General features: G+C 42.9%; 1 protein-coding gene across 1 annotated transcript in view; it reads left to right on the top strand.

Moving 5' to 3' along the window:
- The first annotated feature begins 14,362 nt into the window (after positions 1-14,362).
- Positions 14,363-18,273, top strand: part of CPZ (carboxypeptidase Z) — a 34,980-nt gene continuing 31,069 nt past the window's right edge. Inside the window, exon 1 of the mRNA XM_079305315.1 lies at positions 14,363-14,590. Within this exon, the coding sequence (XP_079161441.1) occupies positions 14,503-14,590 (88 nt within the window). The 5' untranslated portion in view covers positions 14,363-14,502. The remainder of the gene's footprint in view (positions 14,591-18,273) is intronic.

Here is an 18,273-nt window from a genome sequence, read left to right as displayed (position 1 = left end):
TCAGGGACAGGAGGAGCTGGGGGAAACCACACTCTGCCCCCATTGCTCTGGAATGCCACAGAAAGTATCCAGGGATTGAGTGCTATAAATACCTCACATGATGGGAACATTCACCAGAGGTTGTGGGTTCCCTCTTACTGACATATTGACATTTTAGATAAAACAGGGGGCACACAGTCCTGGCAGCAGGGTTTAGTTTAATCAGAGGATTTCCAGCAAAGCTGAAGTGTGGTATCCAAAGTGGCCTCTTGCCATTGGCACACTCTTGCCAACTCAAAGATTGTGCTCTGGGAAAATTCATCTGCATTTCCTGCCCAAAGGCCTGGGGTGCCTTTGCTAGCAGACAAGAGACTGGCAGATACTCAGCAGGTGAGTTGTGGAGCTGGGAATGCCACAGGGGTCAGCAGGAACTGCCTGAAACTCTGATTTCCTTAGCAGGAGCTGCTGTCACCCACCTGTGGCTGCTGAGGGGAAAGGATGGCAAGTTCTTAGAAGAGTGTGCACAAGACATTTTCTCAGAGCAGTAGTGCCCCCAGAAAGTTCCTGGGTGTGGGTTTTCAGCTCCTGGTTGCAATTCAAATTCGCAAAGTCCTCTCCTCTTCTCCAAACTTGTATTTTGTCTGCAGAGACTGGAGCTGAGAACTGCACTATTCACCTTCACCTAATGGAAGGGTATAAACTCTGCAGCACAACAAACCTTTAATTAGTCTGTGCAGCTGAGGAAACATTAAACTTTAATTCTTAATGCACATTCACCAAAACATTTCCAAGCCTGATGATTTGGATATTTTCAGGTGAGATCCAGGATGGCATTTTGAATTTGCCTTTTCAGAGGAAGAAATTGAGTCTGTGTGCCTCATTTCATAGATGAGTGCTCTGATATACGTTTATGAAAAAGGGGGTCACCTCTTCAAGAAGAAAATAAAGTTTTGCATTTTTTTTCCCAGTTAGGCTCTGAGACCGACAGAGTTTCTGAGGCAATGAAGTCAAAGCATTCCTTAGATTACAGATTCCCAAAAGGTTTGGGTATGAGCTGGCTTCCAGCCTGCGAAATCCTGACAGGATGGATGTGCTTCACTACAAAACTAGTTTTCTTGGATGGGAACTTTAGTGTCTCTGAGCTTAGATGGCAGCTGAGCACTGAGGGCCTCGAATTCTGTGAATTTTCTCTCCACAAATTCCTTGGCCTCACTGAGGAGCAGGCGTGTTATTCATCTGGGTAAATGAGCATCTAATAAACTTCTGCAAATAATCTGTGCAGCTCAGTGATTACTGAATACATATTTACCTTGTCTTAACATGAATAATGCTGGTATTGAACTTAAATTTCAGAGCTAATTGCAATGTTAGGCTTGCTACATGGTTAAATATGTTTACAGCTGCAATCTATGACCTCAAAAGTAATTTCCAACTTTAATGGCTCTATAATTTTAAGTGACAATCTAAGTTTCTTAATGCAAGTGCTTGGATATGATCAGAGGCTGATCATGCTCTTTACAACTGCAGGTTAAAATTTTAGCTCTTTAATAAATTTAGCATCACTGAGCCTTACTGAAAAAGAAAAAAAAAACAAAAAACAAAAAGCCAAACCTATAACAAGATACTCAAGCCACTCTATGTGGAGTGCTCAAAAAAAAATCAAACACAAACTAAAAAGAACTATTTAGTGTGAGTGGGAAGGTTTGACTACATCACCAAGAGGGCATATTTTCTGTTGAATTTGAGGTAGTTTTTTTCTCCCCAAATAATTATGTGCACTTCTGCACACAGAATGAACAAGCAACTGTGTGTCTGTCTCAAAAGCACATAGCATATTTCAGTATTGTGGAGAACAAATGGCTTGCTCAGTCTGGTTCAAGAGGACACCTGGTTTGTGGGAGGTGTTAATTACACAAGTAAATTAGAGGTTCTGCTTTTTATTTTTGGAAAGTAGTGCAATTAATATTTAATGGCTCAGCTGGAGACACAGCAGAGATGACCTTAAGAAAGGTTGTAAATAGATGAGTATCTCTCAGTACCAGAAGCCTGGGGGAGAAAAATGTCACCTGGCACAGTATATGCAGCCAGCTCCTTCTCCGAGCTGGAGCTGCTTTTCCCTGTGGCTTATGAGTAGGAAACAGGCCAAATGACTGGTCCCATTTCTGCATATCTGTGATTCTTCTCCCCTTAATGTCAGATTTTCCTTGCCAGGACAGGAGGGTACGTGATGCAAACTTGGTGCTTCTGCTCTTTTCTGTAAGTGAGCAATGCATGAACCATGAGCCAGGCTTCTCATACGTTCTCTATGCAAATGAAACATATTGCAAAGCAGGTATGGTAGATGTCATAGGGCCCATATGGTTTTAGTGGTAGTTTTGAGTGTTGGGAGCTACAGATTATTCCAGTCCACTGACATCACTTTTTAACTAGATGCCCTAAAATATTATAAACTATAAATGAAGCACCTTCATGTCAGTGCCCAATCCATTATCACAAGAGTGCAAATCGTTGACCAGTCCACTGCAGATGATAGAAATGCCAAAAAATACCCCAAAACATCTCCTTTGGGACAGAAACTAAGTTTTGTGGTGCATGTTTCATCTATCTCACTGCATCCTGCTATGCCATATACAGGTTTGTATCCAGCAAATTTGAAGCAAACCATCCAACATATCTCTTAAGTTTCCAAGTTTCCTTTCCTTTACCAAAGGGATTGAAATCTTCAAACACTTTCCAAGAAAAGTCCTCCTGCCTATCACTAGAATGCTGTTTTACTTAGCCCACTTTCCCAATTTGATATTTTTTTCCCCAGCCAAGGCATAGCATTCAAACTGTACTTCAATGAAGCCTGACCATAAGTGGCAGACTCATTACCACCTTCTTTTCACTTTTATAATTCCTGTCCTTACATATCCAACTCCTCTGTTCTCTTTGCTTGCAGCTGACATCCCTGATGCACATTTTCAGAATGTTTTTCGAAACCAAATAAATTGCTTAGTGACCTTGCTCCATGGCATGCACTGGATATTGTGTTTGTGTGATTTGTGTGCCTCCATGGAAATATTTAAACATGTTTTAGATATTATTTTTTGATATTTGTCTTTTATCATGGGAAAACAAAATTTTGATTAGTGACATGTGACCTTTGTGTTACAAAAGGCTGCTGATCACTCCTTGCAGTTCTTGCTCAGACTGGCTTTCAGTTTGAAATCTGGCTTTTCAGCTAATCAGACCCTTATTGTTATCACTGTTAATGAAGCCTGCTTTAGGCATTTAAAATATCTTTTGGGCTTCTCACACAGTAGCCTGAATACTTCATTATCCTTTTATTCTTAATACCTTGCTGGAAGCCAGATAACTCAGGACACCTGAGGCACAGACAGATGAAAGACCACACTGCCAGGAAAAGATCAAAATATATGAAATGTGGTTTAGGAGATACCTAGGAATTGAAGACAAACAAGATCATCCTGAATCCATTGGTTGATATTTTGCTCAAAGTTTCTCAGGCATTTAAAAATGTGATTCTCATAATGGTTAAACATACATTGGAATTGACAGAGGAGCTGAATTTTTGGGAGAAAGATATTTAGGATACAAGATTCAGGTGCTCCTCCTCATCTCATCATGAGGAACTTGCTGTGCCAGCATCATGCAAAAAAAGGAGTGGTAGACACCTCACACTGATAAAACACAGCTGCATGTGTTGAAGTTACAACTCCCTTTTGAGCTTTTCTAGATGGAGCTTCAGTGTTCCTCTCTGGGTGTGACAGCTCAGGCTGGGATCTCTTTTCTTGGAGACCACCACTTTGGCCAGGTTGGTATTTTGGTAGAAATTTGAGATGCTATGTATGAGAGAAAGCAGACTCCATGTACAGGATGGTGAGGCTCAGTGGGCAGGGCATTTATCACAAAGGAGGGATGATGCCTCTGCTTCTCTTCTGAGGGCTGTTTTTATCCCATCTGTGTATTACATCCCACTAACTTTGTTAGTGGGATTCCTGAATCAGAAAATAAGTATAGGGAAAGATCCCGACTTTACTGACTTCCAGTGGAGGTAAGCCAAGATTTTACTTGAAAGTTTTTATCAGTAGACTCCAAGTCTCAATTTGCAGAAGTGTTTAGAGAAGGTCGTGTAAGACAGTCGGTGTCAGACTAGGAATAGCGAATAATGCAGCAACACACATACCTGACTTCTTCTAAGCAAGAAGAAGTAATTTATTGAAAAGCCATGGCATTTCTGTAAGATAGATTGTGCAAAAAAAGTAGAAAAGACTCATTGGTCCAAGAAGGCAACACCTCTTTGAAAACATATTTTCTGCAAAACATCACGAGACACTCACATGGCTCTGTGATCAACACCAGGTTTTTATCTGTCCTGGTCTTTCTTCCTTCTCTTGTTTGTCTCTGTGAAAAATCCACCCCTGGGAAAGGTCCGAGCTGGAGCTGAGAGAGCCAACAGCCTGGGAAAAATCTAGATTGTTTTCCACGGGCCTTCAGCAGTATCCACACAGGACCACCTCAGCTATGAAGTCTGTTCACTGAATGAATCACATCAAATAAAAAACAAAAAAGTTTGATGATTGTACACCCTAGCAAACCACCTTAACAGCACTGAATGGAAATGTAATCTAAGGTGTACGTTCTTCTAAAAGTGACAAAAAGGATGCCAAGCAGACTGAAAATGCAGATGGTGTGGCTATGGAGGAGCCTGCACAGCAGTGCTCTGACAGTCACTCACACCTCTGAGCCCTTTTCTCCCAGGGCTGCTCAGGCTGCTGTGCACACTCCTGCTGCCCTCTCCCTGGTGGGTACCTGTGGCTTGCTGAGCATCCGCAATCACTCCAGCCAACCCAATGTGGCATTTGTAAACTCCATTATTCCAAACCCAGAGGAACACAGTGACAGTGGCTCTGAAAAGTGATTCCAACCCAGAGTGTGTTCCTTCCTTCTTAAACTCCCTGTTTGTTCTTATTCATAAATTACCTCCTACTCAAATATTTTAATCTCTGGTCTTAGAGCTGAACGGAGACATGAACAGCACTTGCTCTTTGCATCTCTGCCAGCGTGTCTTCCCTTATCTACTGCTGGAAGCTCAGTCAATTCCCATGTTTCCTCCACCTTCGTCAGCTGGTTAGGTTTCTACCTGCCCTCTGGTTTCTCATGTCAGCTGAAAGGCAGGCTATTCAGACCCTTCTTTCCTTGGTGTATTCCTTTGGGCTATTATGATGGTAGTCTTTTTTTTTCTTTTCTTTTTTAATTTTTTTTCCCCCTGTGGTTTTGGTTTTATGTGGGGTCTCTTTGTTGTCTTTTATCAGTTTTCCACTGACAGCCTTTTCAGTTTTTAATTTTGTGCAGCTGAGCAGGATTGCAAAATGCAAATTTTAAAAACTAGGAAGAAAGTTGTACTCCTCACCTTTTTTTTTTTGTGCTCAAGAAAGCAAGCTGATAAAGGAATAAACCCACGAGTCTTACTGAATCTACTTTGTCCCTTGGGATTACAGCCTACTGATTTCTGCAGTGGGTGGTACACAGAGAGTAATAATATGACTACTGTCACATTCTCACTTTCAGATAAAATTACCAAATACCCATTTATGGCTGAATCAAGGTATTTGGCATGAATTCCTCATAAAAATAAAATTCTTACTGCTAGAGCTTCCATAAATCTTCCCACCTACTGTCCTAATAAGCATAATGAAGGGAAGATTGGATGGAAATCCAACCTACCCCATGTGGATGTATAGTGGGTTTCTTCAGGCTCTTTCTGCAATGGCTGAAAGTCTGCAATTGCCCTGGCACTTCAGAGCCTCTATGTCCAAATCTGATGCTCTCAGGTTCAGCCCTTGAGTATCAGCCAGCTTTTGAATTTTGGTTAATTTTCGTATCACCATATGGACCTGCAGAAAACTCAGATAAATGGATCCAAGGACCTTCAGCTTTGTAATTTCCCCCACTGCCATGACATTGGTTTGGTGAGCCCTGAGGGTGGCTGTTTTTTGGCAACTGGAAGCAGAAGAGGACCAGCATAAAGTGCAGTATGTAGTTTACTCTGACACCCTGGTTTCCTCACAGAGGTTGGACATTCCTTCTGGTACCCTGCAGCTTACTCCAGGGAGAAAGAAGGTGTGAATCAAGCTCTGTCTAGCACAACAATCTGCAAGGAAATGAAAAAACTCAGGAATTTCTCTGGATATCTGTTTTCCAAATTTGTCCTGCTTAGCTGTGCTTTAAAGGAAGGTCCTGACTAATAAAAACTTTGATCAGTGAAGATTTTTTTTTTGATGAGACACTAGTTCATTTTTGCTCCCTAATGATAGCGTAAGATAACTCAGTGATAGGAACTGTTGAGTAAAATTAGAAAAATGCAAATTCCCAGTTTTCATAGGGATCTCTGTGTGACAGTAGCTCTGGTTGTTAATGGTATGACTAGAATCACCAATGACATTCTTGGAGCTGCTAAAGGCCTTGTCCTGAAGCCTTGTAGGCTGAAGAAATCTCTCCCATACAGTTCAGTGTTTGATATGTGGCATTTTTCATATCTGTTCAAAATTTGGTGGCTCTGGATCAGCTCTTTACCCAAGGAGATATGATAATATCAGTAGCACTATATTACTTTACACTGGCAGGGTTTTATTCCAGATTGCTGGGTTTTTAGAAAAGCAGAGAGGAGTATTTGGTTAAGTTATGGAGCTGTTCCCAGAGCTTAGCCCATGACTGGTATTGTTCCCACAGTTTATTCTTTGGCTAGTAATTAAGACCTTATAGCTGTTCTCTGACTTTCCCTACTACCCTGTGCTCATTCTCTTGACCCCTCATAACTGTGTCCTGGCCTGTTCTATTTAGGTTATTCTTTCAGACCCTTGACTATCAAATTAGTCATTATTTGGCCAAGAAAAAACAAATTCAACAGCTGAAATTATTTCTCATGATGAGTCAATGCTTAAGCCCCCATCCAATTTGTTACCTCTCTGCAAATCCTTTCCAATTTGTCAGTGGAAAATGGAAATACTCATGCTCCTCCTGTCATTGAATGCACAATAGCTGACTGAAGGATGGCACACAGCAGTGCTTGCAGGACTCTGTAGCTCTCTGGCAAAAGCCATGAGGCAGCCCTGGGAGTGAGACAGCACCACCACCACCTTGCCTTTCTCACACAGGACTGTGTGCAACCCACAGCTGAAATTGAAATCTAGAAACTATAATACAAATACCTAGAGGAGCCAGGATGCTGCCTGTGAGTCTGGCATGAGTTTTGCCCATGCAGATGTTGATGAAGCTGAAGAACTACTCTGGGGTCAGCAGGCTGTTTGTGATGGCTCTGTGGGGCTGAGTGCTGTGCGGCTGGAATTCCCAGCAGCCTGGGATCCTGCACGAGCTCCAGGGCAGCCTCCAGCCCATCTCTGCCCCTCTGCTATCTCTACCCTGTACCTTTGGGCAATTCAGCACATCTTTAATCTGAACATGATGAGTGGAGTATGCCTGAATACCACTGACTAGTGGTATTATCTTCCATGGATTGTCTGGCAAGAAAAATCATAGTTTTGTATTTGGTCTGAAGTTTCCACTGGTTTCCACATTTTGGAAAATTTTTGAATAAATGCAGAAAATAAAATTTGAACTAAAAACCTTTATCTTTTAGAGGACTCTGTTTATTTTTATAGGCTATGCCACACTAAAGAATTGGAACCTTGATACAAAACAAATATTAAGATGTATAATCATGGCACAGATACTGAGTGTGATAAAGACTCTCCATATACTGCTACGTAATTTTAAAGTGCTTAAATATCTTTTAAAACATTTAATTTTTTTATTTAACACCATTTTTCTCCTAGTGTAAAGTCAGACTTGTGTCTCAGAAGTGTATTTCTGAAAGTGAAGTTAAAATCCTCAGAGCTGTGATGCTCTGAAATGGCTATTGGTTCTTGCTATCTGAGATCTTGCTATCTCCCAGTTTTCTGGGGAGTGCCAGCCTTGGGGGGGTCCTTATTTTTCATTGGAAAGTGCCAAGGATCTGCTTTAAAAGCATCAGGGTCTCTTAAGTATTCCCCCATCAGGTATCTACAAACTACAGCACTCCAAATCACTTTTTCAAAATGCTTCCCAGCACCTCAGTGAATGTGAAAAGCAAGCCCCAGAGAACTTCTTTTGAATGTTTTGGCATTAATGTTCTGTGAGACAGGGAGAAGAGATGAAGTGAAATGAGTCTCAAAATAGGACTGTCAAGTTCTTTTCTGGTAGAACTTACATTAATTTTTAATACTCCATCTGTGATCAGAAGAAAAGAAAGATCTTTAGTTCTCAGCACAGATCTTTTTTGAGCACACATTTTTCCTTGTAGCTGCTATATATTCAGTTACATGATTCACTAGCATATTTGTATTACTTTTCTTGCTTTTTGGGAGTCAGGCAGAGTCACCTTTGGGCCTCATCTTGAACAAAACCAGCAAAATGCTTCACCAGTAACCCCTCAGCAGTAGTCCTGCTGTGCTGCTTTACATGTGGGAGTAATAAGAGGCAGCCTTTGAGAGGATAACAAGGTCCTTATGTCAGCTCTATCTTTTTAATGATTGAATTTAAATAACATTGTGTGCTTATAGCAGGATCTGGTGATCAGTGGATGTTATTTTGCACATGTTCTCCTGGATATAGAATCGTATTTATTACTGTTGTCCCTTTGTGGTCTCATTCTACCATCTGGTGCCAGGTTCCCTTCCAGTCTTTTGTATCATTTCTGCCTTTGATCATGGCTGAATTTTAACTAGATATCATTCTCTCCTTTCATCAAAAGAAACTTTCTGAGTGGCTTCATTTCTTACTGATTAACTCAAACAAGCACAGAGACCACATGAAGGGTAGGCTAAAACAAAGGCATGTATCCAGTTGGATCTTCTGGGAATGGTAGGTCCTGCTCCTGTTTTAATTGTGTTCATCTGCATTGTGATGGGATCAGTTCAGTGAATCACCTGGAAGTGCTATAAGCAACTAATTTTGTGGGTCAGTGATTTAGTTAATCTGTGACAAGCCAGAAGATTAAAACAGAATTTAATTATCACTGACAGTACTTGTATTGAATTTAAATAATTTAAATATTTTTCAAGGGCTGCAGTTTTTTGACATGTATTATATTTAATCAGGAAGGAAAGATGTATCTGTGACTATAATATTAAGTGAGGGAAGTAATCTCACCCACTCATTGCCTGCTTTTGTTTCCAGCTTATGAGGAAAAACTGGGGGAAAGAAACTGGGAAAACATGTCAAAATTAAGAAAGTAAAAATAAAACCAAGACAAATTTTGAAGCCATTGTAGGAAATTTAATTTTTTTAATATGGTGAAACTGGCTCATACTGAGGAGGTTTGCTGGAGCATTATTCTTTCTCTCTTAGTGAGTTGGGACAAATATGTACTTGATCAATAATGATGAAAAATAACTGGTAGAAACAACAGGGAATTTTGAAATATTTGAGACATGTAGGCAGTTGCATCCATTCTAGGTTAAAATTTTAGGGTACAGTGTGTAGGAAAACAGGAAAACTTTTTCTTGTTCTTTTTTTTTTTTATAGTCTCTCAATCAAATTTCCAGCACTCAATATTTATGTGTGGCAGTTCTAAAGAGAAGATTTAATCCTGTGGGTCATAAAGGGAACAAATTGAGAGTTGAGATAAAAGGCTCCACTGAAAAAACTGTCAGTGAGAAAGTTAAAAGCTCCCCAAGTGTAATGTAGATGGTCCCAGAAGGCATAGAGAAACATCCCAAAATATCTGCTTAAGTGCAGAGCTCAGAATAGCCTGTATATCTTTAGAGGAAATTAGCCATCTCTCTTATCCACATGCATGTTAATTTGAATTAGTAATATTTTTTGGAGAACAAATCTGTTTTCCTTTTTTAACTTAGCAGCTAGAAGCTGAAAGAGAAGCCCTTGTGGGCCTTTTTCAGTTCTCTGCTGCTACATAAAGTTTAATCCTTTCATAGGGAGATAAGGTCTTGCAAAGCCAGGTAGATTAGGGTTGGATTTTTTTTAAATTGCTATTGCTTTGTAGGAAGTTGATGATTTACTCCATCTGTCCTGAGAGCAGTTCCTCTTCTCTGCATTGTTTTAGAGAAACTGAGAAAGGCAGAAAAATAAAATAAACAAAACCCACAGAATGCAATTGGTTTCTTCTGTGCAAATGAAAATATCTCCTGGATTAATTTAAACTTCTGTACAGTCCTAAAACCACAGCTGCTGACTTTGTGCTGCAGCAGATGTGATGTGCTGCCAAACATTTTCTGCCAGCTTCACTAGCACCTAGTAGGGGAGAGAATAACAAGCCATGAAGTAGCATTTTCATCTGGTGTCTGTCTGTTTGTCCTTCTGAGAAGTTATCTAGACAGCACTGCTTCTGTTTAATGTTCAACCTCCTCTCAGCAGAGTCCAAACAAAAAAGAACCTTTCAGGTAATGAAACCCTGTCTAAATCTAAGCTATTCCTCTGCTAAATTTATCTTAGGATAGTAAGAATCATGAGAATGCAGGCAAGTTAAATGCACTGTATTTAATCCCACTTTGAGTACCTGCCAAGGACATAAACCATTTTTGGTATTTAGTCCAGTCTGAGGATTTCTGGATTGCTGCTCTACTGTGGACTGTAGGTTAACAGAAAGGTCAGATCAGAAAAAACATAGCCAGCAATAGCAGCTAGTGAAATTATCTACCTTTTTTTCAGTGATTCAAATGCTAATGATGGAACCAGGTGATGTTGTTACATCTGCTTAACAGTCAGGGATTCACTGGTTCATTTTTAAGATTCCTTTAGAATTGGGGTGAAAATATCATATTTAACCACAAGCCAGAACTTGTGAAATTTCTGAGAAGATTGGAAGATTTACTAAAACCCAGAAATGAAAACAGAGAGGTTGAGAAATCCCTCTATTCCAAACCATCCCTTCCCTAGCTGCTTTTAATGGTTTTAGGTTTGGTTATGCAGCTGTGAAATTCCTGCTAGTCCCATTTGATATAATATTAACACAAAACAAAAATATGAGAAGGGCAAGTGATATACACAAACTGCTTGTAATGGGCTGAAAAAAACCAGGCAAGTTAGAAATGCTGGGTGCCTGAAAATGTTGTATAAGTGCTAAGAGCACTATCTGAACTACTGTTCTCCTCATAAAGATCCAGGTCTACCGAGGTGACAAACCTGTCAAAACTTTACAGAAAAACACACTGTAAACCTGGGATCAAATCTCTTGGAAAGGAAGAAAAGAACAGGCAATCTAAGCTAAAAGTGAATAACCCTTCCAGACATTCTGTTTTCTGTACCTTAGGGCATGCAAGCATGGAAACATTTATAGATGGTGGTGACAAACTGATAAATTTGCCTTTGTTTTTAATTACCTGAATGTCATTCTTAGGACCCCATCTATCCTACTTATGCTCTAAATTTTTTATCCTGCTATCAAATAGACATCCTGATTGAATGTAATAAGTCTGTGAAAGCTGAGAACAAAGAAGCTCAGAGCTTGCCAGCTACTGACAGCTTTATTTAGGTGATGCAGTGGAGCTTGTGAAGGATGTGATGTTTGTGGCGTCATCCAGGCAATGAGGACATGTTCATGTTCAGACAGAAATGAGGGTAAGTCCCACAGTGGCAAGCACACATACATGGTTCCAGAATGGGATTTTGCCACCAGCACTCACACAAGTGCAGAGAGCCCAGTCCTGCTGTCCTGTTCAGGTTGGAGGCTCACTGCAGGAAACACACATGCTCCCACCCTGGGCTCACAAGTGTGCTCACTCTCAGACTCCCCCAACATCAGCACAGCTCTCAGGTCATGTCTGCACCCTGAGCCTTCACCCAGACACTGACCCACACCTCGAGTCTTCTCAGGTAAATCCTCTCCTACTTGCCTGCTAGTCCAGACTGAAGTTTGCTGGCAAACTGCACCTACACACACTTGGATTGTGTTCACTTGGCAAATACAAACACATCCAGGTCTCTGCAGAGGCTGCCACCCAGACCTTGCAGCTTACACCTGTCTCTCAGGCTGTTGGCATTTCTGACCATGCAGCTGGCACACCTAGGTCACAGAGGGAGATTGCACAGCAAGAGAAAAAAAAGTTAAGGATTAAATATCAAAATAGACTTCAGTGATCAGACACAGGTCTCAGTCAGATGAGTGTACAGCCCTGCAGCCTACCTGCCTGCAGCCATTCCTTTTAATTTCCTTCTCTGATTTTCCTGCAAGAAATTTTGTAATGTGTGCCACAATATTTTAATTGAGAGAAATAGCAAATGAACTCTCCCAAATGACACCAAATCAGTATTCCCATGGGGATGGGGCTTTGTCTCATTAGTATTTGAAACTAAGTAGGAGGCACAGTATGAATGTGGTATATCACAGCATTAACAATGATGGAAGCAGGTGACAGTGGTTTGCAAAATGTTTTGGAGGATCCTAGTAAAAGAGGCTCACACTTGCTGGTGTTTTAAAATACATGGTCCCAAAGTATGTGGCATCTACAGTGGCAGGGGTGGCTGAAATGAAGCACAGGGGAGAAGGCACTCATGAGGACAAAGTGTTAGGCTGGAGGGTAGAAAACAGAAAAATACAGGCGAAAAACATGCCAAGAAAAAAAGAAAAAAAAATAGAAGTGATAAGCTGACTATAGATAGTACAGGATTAGTTCTGCAGCAGAGTTCACTGCCACAAGCATTGGGATGTATGCAACAGAATCTCCCCCACACTCTCAAGGGCTGCAGAAAGCTGCAGGTAAGACATGAGCATTTCCAAGGGCTGAGGGTTGGCTTCTGTTTGCAGGTATAACCTCTGCTGCCTTTTGTTGTAAAAAAATTGAGCCACGTCATCTTGTTTAGTTCTGAGCAGCTTCTTTTTTCCCTTTAACACAATATGCACAGCCTGGGCACAAAGCAAGCTTCAGGCTTGGACACACCCTCAGCTGTACCTGAGCACATCAGGTTCAAGTGTGTCAGATTAATATTCAGAGCAGCCAGTTGTTGGGGAGTTAAGCAGAAGGTGAAGTATTCCTTTCCTTGGAGGCCACACTTCCAGTGCTCTGTTACTTTTTTTTTTTCTTCAGGGTCCAGCCATTGTGCTGTGTGATCAGGACAAAATTAAGGCAGGTAAATAGAATTCTTCTCCTTGGAAGTTTGTTCTTTGAACTCTGATGGATTTGGTAATGTTTAGTCTGTTAAAACAAGGCAGGCAGTCTCCAGATCTAGAAGGAAATCCTGGAGACAAAATGCCAGCCTGCCTTGCAGAGGCTGGAAGCAGAGGACATACTTGACTGCTGAGCTTCTCAATGCATCTCTTTCAAATGAGATGAGGCATCAATTACTTTTTGAGACACATGCAGCTTCCTCCTGCCCTGTCAGCCTCTTTAGTGATTTCTCTATGGGGGGCTCATTTGATTACATTATCATACAGCACCATAACTCCAATACTGATCAGCAGGAGCCAGCATCTCCACCTGCAAGGACAGATTCTCTGCTCAGGGTGTAAGCAGGTATCTGTTCTCAAAGAAACATGCACTGCCTAAGAAAGATAGGATGCTTTGGTCTGTTTTGGTCTAGAATTTGAGGAAAAATTCCCTTTTTTTTCCTGTGATATGGGATGTTTTCTGATGAGTAGGTAGGAAATGAGGAATTTCCATCATAATTAAGGTGTGCTTCTCCACCATACCTATTGCACAGAACTAAAAACATACAATATACATTTCTCTAAATATACTGAAAAAAACTCCACCAAAACCAACCAAACAAGAAAATTAAAAGATCAATTTACTATTGACTTAATATAGATTTACCATCCAGTTTAAACCTGTCCTGGAGTCTTATCTACATATTTGTGAAGTTTTTCTTTTTTAAGAATAGACAGAAAATACTGGAATCCCTGCAGAGAACTTGATCTTAAGTAAAATGCCCAGGAGGAGCATGCAGAGGGGAATCCTGGTGGCTGTTCTGTGTGTTCCCATTCTCTCTGTGCTGGAGGGGGTGCAGCTCAGAGTCTCTTCACTGCCATGGTATGTTTTAAACTCCCAGCTAAGTATGTGATGAAATACCACTGTTTGAGAGGAAAGTTGTTTGCTTTCCTCTGTCTCTTCCCTCGACTCTCTCCAGAGTTCTCTTGGCTTTAGGAACACGTTTTCAAGAATGTCCCTGGTCCCTTAGGGAAAGTGCTGCAGGCAGACCAAAGGGACCGGCGGAGAGGAGCAGCAGGGCACAAGCGGGGACCTCCTTTGCTAAAATTGTTTATGAAATTGTAAACCAGGCTGCAAGAGGGAAACGGTCCGGAGGCAGAGGGGAGGGGGAGCTCATTCCTCCTCCCTCTCTGTCTCAAAGCCCTTTGCTTTCCAAGCCGAAAAGCAGCTGAAATCTGACGCCTGGACTGCACACACAGTGAGACGTGGGCATGCCCTCGCAGCGCTCTGATTCCTCCGCAGCTCGCAGAGCCAGAGGCTCAGCAGAGGAGTGTCTCCTTCAGGCAGGGAGTGCCACATCACTGTGCAAGGCTCCAGCATGGTCCTGAGGCTCCTGCTGCTCCTCGCCGGGCTGCTCGGGGCCACCGAGCCAGCACCCCGCTGTGACACCGGCCAGGAGACCCTAGGTAAGGCTAACCACCCCAAAAGCCCTCCTCTTCTCCTCTTCCTTCTCCTGGAGACAAGTAGAGTTCCACCTTCAAGGAAAGGGAGACAGGAGCTGTCACTCTCCCCTAGAAATGAGAGGGATCCACTCTTTGGACGTCTGCCTACTGCTGGTGGTGAAATTGGGGTTGTGCTTGGGAAGTATGGATGGGGAGGTGGGAGGTGTGTGGCTGTGCAGCAGAAAAACAAGGCTGTGATATAAGGGAGCATAATGACTCCTCATCAGCGTCTGTAAGCTGTGGCAGAGATGTCTTCCTGTCACTCTGTGAATTTCCCCTTTGGAAGGAACCCCCTCACTCTCATGGGGAATGTAGAAGGTTCACCTCATCCCTGGCCCTTCGTTCTAGGAATGTGATAGTCAGATTGCAAGAAGGTGAACTTTTGACCTTCTGTATGCTTTTCTGCTTAAAAAAAAAAAAAAGAAAAAAAAAAGAAAAAAAAAAAAGCTTTTCCTTACATTTAGCTTTAGGTCATTTATTTCAAATCCAAAGTATGAGATTTATTAGGTTCTGACAGCTGTAGGGTGTGTTTTAGCTTGCTATAAGCAATATGGAATTTGTTTGAATTGATTGGCTGGAAAAGCAGATTTACCCTTTCAAATAAAGGTTAAATAGGAACATGCTACTAAATTAATTGAAATTTTTGATTCAGTAACCAGTTGACTAATAAAATAAATTAACAGTGCCTTTTAAAAATAGATTTTTATCAAGTGTGCTTGATTATGTGGGGACAGTAGAGACATGAGTTTCAGTGTAGTCACAAGGTCTATTCCAGGCAAACTATTTTCAGAGAGTCTAAACTTAAAATGAGTCAGAAAAATATTTATTTTATAGGATTACAGGAAGAGATAAGTTAACCTGCAACTGACCTTAATGCTACCTAAGGAAATTCAACTATATTTCAGTGCTTAAATATAAGCCGTAGACTGTCACTGGCCTTGAACTGCTACACAGTGCAGTCCATGTGCCATGTGCTGCATATAATTTGAGAGTGCTGTTCCCACGAACATCAAAGTGAGGTCTACCACAGCCTAAAGGGATTTTATTTTTGGATAAAACTGCACAAAGAGAAGAGTTGTAGACTATTTACAGCCAATTACAGGAAGAGGCTGTGTGGTTTGCAGCATGACCTTTCTCTGTGAGGTATGATTCTGCTCCAGTTCCAGCTGATCAGTCTTGCCATGGGATATTAATCCTAGCAACCACAAATGTATGGATCATTGAGGGGTGACTCTGAGAGTGTTTTGTGTGTGTTGGCAGCGGTGGTGTCTTAGGGCAGGGCTTGCAGAAAGGTGGCTGAACATGCTGCTAGAGGGATGGCTAGAGGTACAGAAAGGGAACTGTAAGTGGCATCACATTGTGTGCCAAGTAGGGGACACCCTTAACACTGGAGAGCTGTTGGATCAGACAATAAACCTGAGACCTGACAGGTTTCTCAAGGGTCTTTCTTTTCTAAAGGGGGGATAAGACCATGTTAGGCCACATGAAAAGAAAGGGGCCTGCAGTGATGCACATGTTCACAAATGGACCTGGCAGGGGTCTCCTCTCAGCATTCAGGGCATAGGCTGTGCCTTGAGCTGCAGCAGTGGGATTTTCTCTCCTGTTTTGGGATCCCTTGAGTAGGTCTTTCTGTATCCCAGTGGTCAGACCTGTAGTGCCCTGCAACAGACCAGCCTGGAGCTGCTCTTGCAGGAGAGAACAGCAGGAACCAGTACAACTGTCTGACTCCCAGCAAGGCTGGAGCTGCTTTCTGCAGGCTTCCTGGTGGTATTTGTTCTGCAGTGACTCATTTTGCTTTTTTTTAATACAAAGCCAAAATGAAACATGATTTACAATACCAAGATCCTTTGAAAATGCTTTGTGCTTTTCTGTTAAGAAAAATAAGGAAATGATTACTGTCACCCAGCTCCACAATATGACACAGGCATCATACACTATGTGGTGAGCTTTTTGGGCATGCTTTCTCTAAGAGATGGCCAAACTTTTTCAGAGAGAGCTAATAAATCTGATTTGTTATTATCTGATTTGTGCATCTCTGCTACTGACTGATGTTGTCTAGTGGTAATTAGTTAAATGAAGTACTTTATAAATATTGACAACAAAACTAAAAACCCACAGAGGCAGACTGAAGTGATATGTGTACAAATAGGCGACTTTCCTTGCAGCTGGGGACAGCTCTACATTGATGCCACAGGGGTCAGGCTAAGGCTGCATGATAGAATCGTAGAATGGTTTGTGTTGGACGGAACAATAAAGATTATCGTGCTCCAACCACCCCACAAGCCCAGGTTGCTCCAGCCCTCAGCCTTGAACACTTCCAGAATGGGGCATAACAGCGAAAAAACCTTTATCAAGAGTGATGCTGAAGCAATAAATCGGTTCCTCCCCTGTCACTCGTATCCAGGGAGCGTTCCTGGGGCACTCGGGGCGGGGGCACCGCGGTGTTCGGTGGGGCTGCGAACCCCGGAGCTCGGCCCGGGCTGTCGGGCTGTCTGTGGTGCCGTCTGTGGTGCTGTCTGTGTGCTGTCCGAGCTGTCTGTGGGCTGTCTGGGCTGTCTGTGGTGCCACCGTGCGGCTCTTGGGCTCGGACAGGGGGAGGCACCGACCCGACCCGCCCCGAACCGGGCGGGGCTGCCCGAGCCTTTTGTCACCCTCCCGATCCCTGTCCCAGCCTTTTGTCACCCTCCCGATCCCTGTCCCAGCCTTGTGCCGCCCTCCCGATCCCTGTCCCAGCCTTTTGCCGCCCTCCCGATCCCTGTCCCAGCCTTGTGCCGCCCTCCCGATCCCTGTCCCAGCTTTGTGCCGCCCTCCCGATCCCTGTTCCAGCTTTGTGCCGCCCTCCCGATCCCTGTCCCAGCCATTTGTCACACTCCCGGTGCCTGTCCCAGCCTTGTGCCACCCTGCCGATCCGTGCCCAGCGCTGGAAGGATGGCTCGGGCTGGTGGCACAGCCTGTCCGGTGCCAGATCCATGGAATTGCTGCGATTGGAGACAGCGATAATCCTCCAGTTCAGCCGCGGACCCAGCCGGGCTCAGCACCAAAGCAGCTCCCTAGGCTGCACATCTGCTCATCTTTTAAATCCTTCCAGGGATGGGGACTCAACCAGTTCCCTGGGCAGCCTGTTCCAAAAACTGACAACCTTTCTGTGAAGAAATCTTCCCTAATACCCAACCTAAACCTCCTCTAGACCATCCTGAGGCCGTTTCCTCTCGTTCTTTTACTTGTTACCTGGGAGAAGAGACTGACCCTCCCTTCCTCACTACAACCCCTCTCCAGGCAATTGTAGAGAAGGAAAAGGTCTCCCTGAGCCTCCTACTCTCCAGGAAGGGTCCAGAGGAGTGAACTGTTTAACCTGAAGCTGTGGAGGTCGGAGAGCAGCCAGAGTGCTGCTTGGCACACCTGCCACTTGTGGGTCTCCCCTTCTTCCAAGCACCTTGTTGTTTTCATCATTGACAGACATTGTCCCATCCTGAGAATCTCTGACCTTAGCCACTGCAGATGAGAGGTACAAGGAGGAGAGATAAGGAGTAAGAAACCACCAGGGCAGGAGGCAGGGGACAATTACAGTATTTGTTCTGGAGCCCAGAACAGATTTTGAGGCACTGGCTCCTCTCTGAGCTATATCATTGAGTACTCAAGACATTGTC

The sequence above is a fragment of the Erithacus rubecula genome, assembly GCF_903797595.1.
Source record: "Erithacus rubecula genome assembly, chromosome: 5".
Lineage (NCBI taxonomy): Eukaryota > Metazoa > Chordata > Aves > Passeriformes > Muscicapidae > Erithacus > Erithacus rubecula.
Note: the sequence above shows the minus strand (reverse complement) of the source record. Positions and strands in the feature narration are given on the sequence as shown.